General features: G+C 44.7%; 2 protein-coding genes across 3 annotated transcripts in view; both read left to right on the plus strand.

The window, feature by feature from the left end:
* Positions 1-4138, plus strand: part of hspa8 (heat shock protein 8) — a 160183-nt gene extending 156045 nt beyond the window's left edge. The window contains exon 8 of the mRNA XM_084029472.1: positions 2502-4138. Within this exon, the coding sequence (XP_083885598.1) occupies positions 2502-4123 (1622 nt within the window). The 3' untranslated portion in view covers positions 4124-4138. The remainder of the gene's footprint in view (positions 1-2501) is intronic.
* The window catches only part of ntm (neurotrimin), a 447919-nt gene that overhangs the window by 31368 nt on the left and 404300 nt on the right, over positions 1-12251 (plus strand). The window lies entirely within an intron of this gene.

Raw genomic sequence — 12251 nt, forward strand, 5'->3', positions numbered from 1 at the left:
GAGAGACGAAAAGCGGCGTGGTGGTCGGTGCAGATCCTTCCGCCTCCTTACCATCGGGATCTGCGCCTACGTTTGATATTAACAAAAATATCGCCCTTGTTCCAGTATTTAGAGAGACGGAGGTCGACTCATATTTTTCGGCGTTTGAACGCATCGCCTCGGCGCTGCGATGGCCCAGCGAGGTTTGGCCGTTGTTATTGCAATGCAAAATATATGGCAAAGCTCAAGATGCTGTGGCTGCGCTCCCGATTGAGGAAAGCCTCAGTTATGAGCACGTAAAATCAGCCATACTGCGTGCGTACGAACTAGTACCGGAAGCATATCGGCAGAAGTTTCGTACTTGTAGAAAACCGCCTGACCGGTCATATGTCGAGTTCGCCAGGGAGAAGGGAACTTTATTTGATAAATGGTGTTCGTCGTGTGAAGTGGCCGACTACAAATCTCTACGAGAGATGGTGTTAGTGGAGGAGTTTAAGAGGTGTCTGCCCGATCGTATTGTGGTGTATTTAAATGAACAAAAGGTTTCCTCGCTCTCCTGCGCTGCCGTGCTGGCTGACGAGTACGTGCTCACGCACAAAGCTGCATTTGGCCCCCAAACTGGCAGCGTTTCTGATGGGAGGAGGAGTTCTGCCTCAGGACAGACAAGTAGCTACGTCCAGAAGGATGACAGGGAGTGTTTTTATTGCCACAAAACTGGTCATAGTATAGCAAATTGTTTAACACGGAAAAACAAGGGAACAGTGAGAAACACACAGTTTGCTGCTCCTAAAGGGATAGGAATAATAAAGGCAGAACCAAATTCCCCTCACATTCCCAGTAACAGCGACACCCTCGACGAGTGTTTTAAGCCGTTCACTTTTGATGGTTTGGTGTCCCTGGCTTGTGATCCTGCTGACAAGCGCCCGGTGCGTATTCTGCGAGACACGGCTTGTTCGCAGTCTGTGATCCTCTCCTCCGTCCGTTTTCTGACCAGTCGGCATGTGGTTATGGTTCTGTGTTGCGGGGGGTGGAAATGGGGTATGTGCTCCGGTCCGTCCACCGTGTTTATGTCCAGTCCGAGCTAATCACCGGCTATTTCCCCGTGTCTGTCTGCCCGGAGTTGCCTATTGAGGGTATTAGTTTCCTGATGGGTAACGACATAGCTGGAGGAAAGGTGACTCCCTCGCTGGAGGTGTTAAACGCGCCCCAGCGTATCGAGTCTGCAGAGGTAAATCTTGGAAACCCAGGCTTTACAGATCAGGATGAAAAAGATGCTGTGGCTGACACCCATAGTGACAGTGCTGCGGGGCTTGGGGGTCCCGACGCACCGGTCGGTGACCGTCCGTCGCTCCCAATGAATCGGGCTCGCCTAAGTGAGGCGCAAAAGGCTGACCTGTCATTGAAAAGGTGTTTCTCAAAGGTGGTGAGTAACAGCAACGCAACTGACGAGCGGATAGCCTATTACATGGAGGAGGATCTCCTGATGCGCAAATGGTCCCCCTCTGTAGCCGCTGATGCCGAGTGGAGCGTTGTATGCCAGGTAGTGGTGCCTGCGGAGTATAGAACGCATGTATTATCGGTGGCACACGAAAGTGACTGGTCCGGACATTTGGGCATTAACAAAACATACCAGCAACTGTTAAAACATTTCTTTTGGCCCGGAATTAAAGGTGATGTGGTTAGATATTGCCGCAGCTGTCACGTGTGCCAACTCGTTGGTAAACCGAACCAGGTTGTGCCACCGGCTCCCCTGCATCCAATCCCAGTGATAGGTGAGCCGTTTGATCGAGTGATAGTGGACTGCGTTGGTCCGTTGCCACGGACAAAAACCGGTAACGAATATTTGTTAACAATAATGTGTGCTGCTACCCGGTTTCCCGAAGCCATCCCTATGCGTAAGATTACTGCTAGCTCGGTGGCGAAGGGTCTTACAAAGTTCTTCTCCACATTTGGACTCCCCCGCACGGTTCACACGGACCAAGGGACTAATTTTCAGTCCAAACTATTTAAACAAGTGCTCCAAACGTTAAACGTGCGGCACGCTGTTTCTAGTGCGTACCACCCGGAGTCGCAGGGGGCACTAGAACGGTGGCATCAAACTTTAAAATCGATGCTGCGTAAATATTGCATAGAAAAAGAGAAAAACTGGGATGACGGAGTCCCGTTCGTATTGTTTGCGGCCCGTGAAGCCATTCAGGAATCTTTAGGATTCAGTCCTGCCCAGCTCGTCTTCGGTCATACACCGCGTGGCCCGTTGCAAGTTCTGCAGGAGAAGTTTTTGTCCGCAGAAACCGCGTCTGGAACAAACGTGTTAGATTACGTTAGTAAATTTCGTGAGCGCCTGCATGGTGCTAACGCCATTGCCCGGAAAATGTTGGCTGCCTCGCAGAGTGCCATGAAACAGAGATTTGATCGGCGCGCCGTGCAGCGAGATTTTCGTAGCGGAGATAAAGTTCTGGCGTTGTTACCGGTTCCCGGCTCATCGTTGTCTGCCAAATTCTCCGGTCCGTACGAGATCCGAGATCGCCTCAGCGACACTGACTATGTTATCAGTACCCCAGAACGGCGTAAGAAAACGCGAATGTGTCACGTGAATATGCTAAAAGCGTATTTCACCCGTGAACCCGTTACTCCAGGCACGGCATTAGTGGTGACCTCCTTAGCTGCACCTGCTCCCGAGGATAATTTTCTTCACCGTTCGGCTGATCCACAAACTGCTCGCTTATCTAATTCCGAGATGCTGCAGGAGCTGCCGTCTCGCTTAGATCATCTCTCCCCCGGTCAACAACAGAACCTACTTTCATTAGTGGCTAGGTTCCCGGAACTTTTTGGTGATGTTCCGTCCCAGACCTCGGTTTTGTCCCACGATGTGGATGTTAAGAACGCACGGCCTATTAAGCAGCATGCGTACCGCGTCAACTCTGTCAAGCGCGCGCTAATGAGACAAGAAGCAGAGTATTTGCTACGACACGGTTTCGCCCGCCCCAGCTCTAGCCCATGGAGTTCCCCATGTCTGGTCGGCACTAAACCAGATGGTTCCCCGCGGTTTATCACTGATTTCCGTAAGGTGAACAATGTCACTGTCCCAGACTCCTATCCGTTGCCGCGGATGGAGGATTGTGTTGACAACTTAGGCACCGCCAAATTTGTCAGTAAACTGGACCTACTAAAAGGATACTGGCAAGTTCCATTAACGGAGCGAGCGTCCAAAATATCCGCTTTTGTCACCCCGGATCACTTCCTCGAGTACACGGTCATGGCGTTTGGCATGTGTAATGCGCCTGCTACGTTCCAGCGTCTAGTAAATGTTGTGTTATCGGGTGTATCGAACTGTAATGCTTACCTGGATGACCTCATTGTGTACACTCGCTCATGGGAGGAGCATGTACAGGTCCTCGAACAAGTGTTCACCCGTCTCAGGGGCGCCAAGCTCACCCTCAACCTGGCCAAATGTGACTTTGGTGAGGCCACTGTCACTTATCTGGGTCGACGGGTGGGACAAGGTCAGGTGCGGCCTGTCGAAGCCAAGGTCTCGGCCATCTCAGCGTGTCCCGTTCCCACTGACAGAAAGGCCCTGCGTAGTTTCCTCGGCATGGCCGGTTATTACCGCGGCTTTTGCCGAAATTTTTCCTCAGTGGTCCATTCGTTAACCAGTCTGCTGAGCCCAAAAGTTGAGTTTGTCTGGACAGCAGAGTGTAACCACGCGTTTGAGAGTGTAAAGGCCCTTCTCACTCACGCCCCTGTGCTGGCTGCCCCTGACTTCACAACACCCTTTAAACTGGAGGTGGATGCCAGTGCAGTGGGTGCGGGAGCCGTCCTTCTGCAGGAGGATGCAGGGGGGGTTGATCATCCAGTGAGTTACTTCTCCAAAAAGTTTGACACCCATCAGGCCAACTACTCCACCATTGAGAAGGAAACACTTGCCTTGCTGTTAGCTCTCCAACATTTTGAGGTATACCTCGGGTCTAGCTCATTACCAATAGTGGTTTACACAGACCATAATCCTCTTGTATTCCTCACGCGCATGTACAACCAGAACCAGCGCCTCATGCGCTGGGCGCTGGCTATGCAGGATTACAGCCTTGAAATTCGGCACAAGAAGGGGAGTGAAAATGTGATAGCTGATGCCCTTTCCAGGTTGTAGGAAAAAAAAAAAAGGGGGATAACGTGGTATTATTTGTAATTTAGAAAATGTATTTTGTTAGGCGTGGGCCGCCATTTTAAGGGGGGGGATGTTACGGCCTTGAGCCGACCGCATTGTCTCCCCTCCCTCTGCATGCCTTACCCCTCCTGTTTTCCCTAAAGCAGCTCAAGTGGGCGGGTCCTTCCGTCCCCGGAGTAGCCCTAGCGGCTGTGAGGTGCGGGGCCCAGCCAATCAGAGATCGACAGCGCCGTGGAGGCGTATAAAACCCCGACGCGCCTTACACTCGCCGGCAGACACCTGTAGGATATCAAGGCGTGTAGTCGCATCTGTTTGAAAGCAAGAGTTGGCATTTGTGTGCGTTCCCAGAATTGGGCCAGGGTAAGAGATCTGTCGGTACTGATATTGTTCACTTGCACTCATTTAGGTTTGTCACTGTTTAGCCACACTAGGTTTAGGGGGTGCTGATCACTTGTATTTATGTTTCGTTATGCTAGAGTAGCCAGTTAGGGTTTCGTTTTAGGACTATTCGGGTTTAGTTATTAGATAGGTAGCTCCATTCTATTTTGAGGAGTTCTCTTTTGGTTATAATTGTTTCTTTGCTTTGACAGCACCTAGCGGCCCTTTTCTGTTTGTTACCTGTTATTCCTTGTCGGGTTATAATAAAACAATACAATTACAACCCCAATCCACCGGGTTGTGTGTGTTACTTTCCTTTTTCCCCCTTAACGAGTAGGGGTTCGTAACACAGCCAATCTCAGGTTCCCGTTAGCTCTGTTAGCACAACCGTTGTTTCATGTCAGCACTGTTAGCGCCATTATCTGCTAGCACCGTTAGCTGCTTTTTGATGATGATGTATATGAATGTTGAGGTAATATTTGGCCAAAATGCTTTATTTTTATTTTAACTGACCTGCCCACAAATTACCTGAATATCATAAAAAATATTTGAGTTTGACATAGACATGCTGTGAATTTCACATTGGGCACCTTCACACTACAGATAGCTTTACCATGTGGTTATGTCATACATATGACAATGACTCTTTGTTTATTGAATTACCAGGAAATATTATATCTTGACATATTTCATTATTAAAAAAGACTGCTATAGCACACAGCCCCAGTCAGCATATATTGTTTGGTTTAAATGAAAAAGATACTTTCTTGTCTATTTGAACCAGTGATTAATTGACCTTCCTCAGTTGCAAACGTTTTCTTTCCTTAAGTCATTTTTTACTTTTATTTTGTGAAAATAAGTGTGTGTATTGATCTGAGGTGAAAAGTTTTAAACGCCTAAAGAAACATGTATGAGATGCGACTTATTGTAAGGTCAGACAGTGTTGAAAAATCAATCTCATGTGTCTTGAGAATTACAAAGTTGTATTAAAGTAAATGACAGCACTGTTTCACCCCCCAGACATGCAGTCTCTGTGTGACTGCAGAGAGGGGGGTGGAGTAGAAAGGGCAGGGGAACCAGCCGGGCTCGTTTCCAGGAGGCTTGAGCTGTTTTGTAAGTCTTTGAGCGGTGTGGGAGGTCACCTAGGGATCTGCTCTGGCTGTAGCAATGCAATGTTGCAAATGATACTAACTTGTTCAGATTACAGGGAGGGAGAGAGAATGTTTTCTGCGATTATTTAAGTACAATCTCAATGTTAGATCAATCATATCTCTGAATTTGGTCTCCCACTCCTGTAAATGAGATAATGGAGGCTCGTGTATTGGTGCTAATGTTTTATTTCCCAACTAGAACACATTTTAAATAATGATGCACCAAACCATAATAAGCAGGGATTGTGTGCTTGCTGAATTCCCAGACTGACATGTTGTATGTAAAAAACTGAACTGATTGGCAAAGCGTAGAATAACAGATATTTATCATCTTTGAAATACCAGGTTTTTATTTCTTATTCCCAATGCTGACACAAATAGACAATATGATCAATATTTTTTCATTATGTTTTCACAGGCACATGCTGTCTTTGTCAAGCTTGAACAGAAACCTGCTGTTTCCTTTTTCTTTTTTGGGCTGGAATAGCTTCGTTTTGCTTGTTTTTTCCCCAGCTGACGTGTTCTGGCCTGGCAACACACACACACACACACACACACACACACACACACACAGCTCTTTCCAGGTCAGACAGGGCTGAACAGCATGTTGCAGTATCTACAGTGGACAAAATCGGTCAGTGAAGTGATGGTTTAGCCCACTAACACCTGGTTCACACTGGATGCGGAAGCACCGCGGCGCGAGCGATCCGTTCAGACCAGACGCGTATTTCTCTGCGGCGGTCGACAAGCGCTTCTGCTCAGCTGCTGTTCATTCAGAGCTATTTTTTTCCATTAAACCCCATACAATTAATACGCCATGTTTCTATAACCAAGAAGTTTGTACACTTCTTGTATTTATCCGTAGAGAGAGAGGGACACACACACAGACAGAGAGAGTGTGTATGGTAGTAGACAGTAGTAGTGCAGATATCGTTGAAATACAAATTTTTCTTATCTACTCTTCACATTTATTAAATGTATTGTCTCTTCCTGTTTCCGACAGTGCGAGTTTAGATACACAAATATGATTGCGTTTGTCAATCGCGGTATTTTATTTTGAAAATTGCTTTTATTTTGAAAATTGACCGGATTGTCTCGTGTTTCTCTGTGTGATTTCCTGCCAGAATTCACGCATTCACTCGCGGCACGCGCAAAAAATAGAGCAGACGCTGAAACGATCGCTTCACGGCGCGTATTCGCGGCGCTCCGCGTCCAGTGTGAACGACACCATAGCTTAACAGGGGCGCCGAATGGAAGCGGGCTCCGCTACGCGTCTATTCGCGGCGCTTCCGCGTCCAGTGTGAACCAGGCGTTACACAAGTCATGAACCCACTGGGCAATTAAAAAATAGGGGTGTCAGTCGGACATGCTAATCCAGCGTGTTCCACTTTCACCAACACAACAGAGCTTCACAATGTCTGACAAATGTGTCACACATGCAGAATGTTGACCGCTTTCCTCATCGGGGCTGGATGCTGAACATTGGGACTTTTATTGTTGCAGAGCGTACCAGATCAATATCAACAATTATCAGAACACGTTGAGGCAAATTGTGCCAACGACATCCCAGAGTAACTCCATTTCTCCACCACCAGCTCAAAGCAACTCAGTAAGCACTTGTTCTTCAGGAGAAACACACGTTTAGACAATCCCATTTCTCTTCCTCCAATTTAGACACTGTGAAGGTGGTGGTGAATTAATGAACAAGGATATGGGGCTATTACTGTCTCAAATGTTTGTGGTGAGTTGTGGAACTGTATCTCAATCCAACCATGTGTAAAACAAAATGACATTCCCATACGACTAAACTGCTCAATTAAGTTGACAGGAAAACATGTTATTCTGTACCAATCAGTTTTACACAGTTTGAAACATGTGAAAAAACGACATGGTTAGGTTTAGTAAAAAACATTTTGGTTTGACTTAAAGTGGCAGTTCGTAAGATTTGAGATGTGTTGCTTCTAGCGGCCTCTTTGGTGGTAGATGGAACTGCAGGCGAGCCTCTTGGACCTCATCTCCCTCACCCAACAGTGTCGACTGTCTCATCTGTGTGATGCCTTCAAATGATCCACACTGAAAGGAGGTCTGTGGTTTTCCCTCGTTGGCAGTCACTTTGCTTCTTGATGACTTTCCTTCTTCACTTCCATTAGTTTTTTGTTTCTTTTTTTTGGGACTGGAAGTTGAATGGTCTTCTTTCTCTGGCTATCCTCCATTGTGAGTCAGCAGTGATGAAATGTACCTGGCTGCGCCGGTCAAACACTTCAGACTAGAGGGAGCCTGACTCAGCAGTTGGAAGTTACCGATTTTCGATTACAATGAAAAACAGCATACTTTTCCGTGAGTAGCTCCACCTGGGCAGATCAACCGCCACTGACTGAAGCACTGTGGTGTTAGACCTGTCCATCACTCTTAATCCACAGTGGAATAAGTTTGTCATGAGATATAACATTTTACTACCTAGTTTTGCTGTGTGACGGAATGTTTGGGAGACCAGGCTGCTCAATCTGTGTGTGAGTAATCGTATTTGTAAATGTGCAAAATGAAAAATCTCCAAAAAGCATTTGGATTTGCAAGTGTATTGAGATATGCAAATGTGCAGACAACTGTCTGCTATGCAGAGATCTGGAAATGTGTGTGGAGATTTGTCAGTGCCATAGACTGCATATAAGAAGTGGACGTTGTCATGGTGACATCACCCATTTGGAATTTTTGGCCGTTGCCATCTTTGACTTAATGCAACCAGTAAAGGAAGTGACCATATTTGGACTACGTCGAAAGGGGGTCATCTTAGTAGGTAACAGCATTGGTAGAGCGGTAGCAACCTGTCAATCAGCAGGTAGCCCCGCCCTAAAGCATCCTCTGCTTTCTGGTCTGTTTGACTCTAAATGGACCATAATGTATGTGAGGAGTCACCCCTGGTGGCCAGCAGTGAGAATGCAGGTTTAAGGCACTGCAGCATTGGCTACATTTTTTCAGGCCCGGAGATTACCTTTTTATACACCATGATTACCTACACATTGATTCTGAATACACATTTTCATATTCCTGAACACTTTCACACTTTATACACATTTAGAGATTCTCTCAACATGATTAGGCCTACGCCCACACAGAATGAAATACAGCTATACTCTCCACATACATTCACCAGTACTTTTGCTACAATAATGGTCCCACACAAAGAACGTCATGCTCTCCTAAAGTAACCTGTATGATGATTGTGGTGTTTAGCAGACACGTTTAAAGCACTGGACACTGACCTGAGCAGTTTTACCTCATCTATCTATCTCTTCTTCCATTTCCCAGAACCTGATCCTGGCTAATTCTTGTTCTAGGGCACTATTGATTGTATAAACAAACCACTATGTTTTGCAATCTCTCATTTAGAGCAGGTGTTTTTCCAGAGAGCATTAAAACAGCTAAGGTCATTCCATTTTTTAAGGATATAAACACAGTTTTAACAATTATAGACCATTGATTTTACAATTTTCAAAAGTGCTAGAAAACGTGGTTGAAGAGTCGTGTAAATATGCAAGATGAGCAAAAGTTCACCTTTCACACTTGTTCTGAAGCAATGAGTGCTCATAGAATCCGTCACACCGCCTGGGGTGCCGTATCCGTCTCTCTCGTTCTGCAAAGACGTGATGTTTTGTAAAAAGAGACACAGTTGCATTGTTATTTATAAACGGTACGATTGCGGCTTATTTTTGACTCTTAGATTCCGTTATTACGGCACAATCTTCTGTGTAAAACAACTGAATGTTTCACTCGGGAGGGTCTGTTATGGCAAGTGCAACGCCTAGTGGCAAAGGTCGGTATAACTGGTTCGGTCTGTTCTTTCGCTTCGTATCAGACCGGTTTGAGAATGTTTAAACCGGCCCAAGCCTAACTGACATACTTACTTACTTGCTTATTTACTTACACCGCCACAGAGCCAGCTAGGCCCTCTACGGCCCAGCCAAAAATGTGGTGCAGTTCAGACAGGGAGCATGAAGGGAGGGGGACTCCTCCCCTGAACACCTCCTAGGTTGTGTCTCCGCCTCTCTCTCCCTGTCAGCTGAGAATCACCAGTTACCAGGCAGACCAACTGGGCACAACAACTGCTCCACAACTACATCTAAATGAGACAAAACTCAAGACTATTCAGCCAAATCAGCCTCCGACAATTTTTAACATCATTTATTTCATGAAGTGATTTCAGAACGATGATGGAGCACTTTCATCACTGAATTTTCTACGATGTTTTATTTGTCAGACATTGAGACCACAAAAAACATCCCAGTATCAACTATGTGAGAAACCATTATTACCATTCACCATTATGCCAACGATCACATGAGCCAACATCAGAAACACTACAGTGATGCAACACCATTGAACAACTTATGGATTGTTTACAAGAAGGAGAATTCAGTCATCAGATTTGAGTTTCATTTCATGGCTCTAGTTTTACAAAATTGACACTTTTTACTTCCTATTTTATGATTTATTACGGCTGGTTTCATTTTTTACGCAGATCTTGATTCATGCTGTTTTGGGAGTCGCCTTTTTCTCTCTCTCCCTCCTTCTCACACACACACACACACAAACACACACACACACTCAGTCGGCTCTAATCCACTCTGTCTCATACACACATACTTGTGTTTCTCACAGATTTTAATTTTAATTCATGGCTTAGATCTATAATTTATGTGACGTTTAGAATGCTGTTATAATCACAGACTTGAGTGATACTTAGATTTCTGCTTGCACTATGTTATTTGAGTGACACATTTCTAAATCTTATTATTAAACATTATTAAATAAAGCTCAATCCGTCAAAACTCATTTGGATTATCAGGGGAACTATGATTTTATTGTCTCTTGTTGATCTCTAAGTTATGTCTTTACAGGTTCCCAGATCTCTAGCAATGTTCTTCTTGAATTCTATTTTAGTTTAATTCTCTTAGGTTGTGCTTGGTTTTGTTCTCCTTATCTCCACTACTCTCCTCACCTCTCCAGTTATTATTTAATAGTACTATACATTATCATCATCCACTCATAGAGATTGCAATGTGTTTTTCGGAGTTACACACTGATAATAATTGGTGACCTTGTTGTAATTCTATTTCTCCTCTATTTGATACGTTTCCCGTTGTCTAGTGTGATCACATATATTATTATATCTAGATAGTCCAATACCCCGCCCGTTCAGACCTTCTGAGCTCTGAAGCAGAATCCACAAGTTATGGACTCATTATAGGCCAACGAGTTGCATTTACGAAGGTCCCAAGTTTGCAGTCTCGATTTTAGACACGCTCTTATCAACCACTCTAACTTTACCCTCGGGTTAACAGCTTCTGTTGTATTTCTCTCAGACGTCTACTTTTAAACTCGGGTGCAACAGACATTCTCAGAGATTATGAGATGACGCCTTTCTTCCTCTCTCAGATGTGTGAATTCAATGTAGGTTTACCACAGCAAAGCTCTCAGACTAGTTTAAGAAGTCAACATTTATACCCAGACATGTTCACACACGTGGACATGAAAACACGTCTTTGGGAAGACGCAGCATTCAGCAGGCCTCCTGCACAAGTTCTACCAAGTTCAACTCATGCAGATATTAGAAATAATAACAATAATAATAATGTGACTAATGCAATATCCAATAACCATCCAATATACAATAATAGTACACAGAAACAAATGATATTTAGTCTTAGAAGCTGGCAAAAGCATAATTGAATTTTGAAAGTAGTACAAAAGGCACTTAACCTCTCCTGCCATTTAACAGTCACTGCTTCAGAACTAAAGCCACCTCTTATTGGAATGCATTTGGTTTTCTAGGGCTCAAGGAGAAAAGGCACACAGGTAATGTGACTCTTCTGAGGTGAGAAAGCAAAAGCGGTGCTAGCTTTAACAAGGTAGCTAAGAGTCACAAGGTTATGTCAAAAGAAGTGGAAATGTCATTACGTTCGGTTTGGTTGTGACCTTTGCTGATGCTCTTGACATGAGCGTATGCCAGTTCTCTAAAGCAACGTCCTCCTACCAAGGACGTACGCGTCTGTGACGCATACTTTCAATAACGTTGAAGGTTCATACACACAACTCAACTTGGAATCCTTTATGCATATAATAGCACAATTATTTGCACATAAATGATTCAGTCTGTATTAATGGAATAGATTGTGTCTTTCAGTGCAGCAACATAGAAAATAAGCTTTGTGGCAAACACAAGTTTATAGTATACTTACACCTTTTGTCCAGCAAATCTTCAAACTTTTATTTAATTTCATGATTTTATGTTGTAGAAGAAAAAACATTCAATAAAACCATTTGAGAGGAACCAGAGGTGAAAAAATGTGTTTTTCTGGATGTTAATCTGGAAACCTCATTTGGTTCTAGGACTCGTTCCTGTCTATTTGCTCACCCAGCAGATGCAAAGTAACATCATTCATCATATCATTCATTTGGAGTCATGGATGCTTTACATCCAATATCTGCTCTCCTTTTAGCTCTGTTTTTCATCTCCACCAACCCCTGAGGGAAATATTTTGCTCTTCAGCTGCTAAATGCTCCACTGTGTTCACCAGCTAGTC

This window comes from Eutrigla gurnardus (genome assembly GCF_963514095.1).
Source record: "Eutrigla gurnardus genome assembly, chromosome: 15".
In the NCBI taxonomy this organism is placed as follows: domain Eukaryota; kingdom Metazoa; phylum Chordata; class Actinopteri; order Perciformes; family Triglidae; genus Eutrigla; species Eutrigla gurnardus.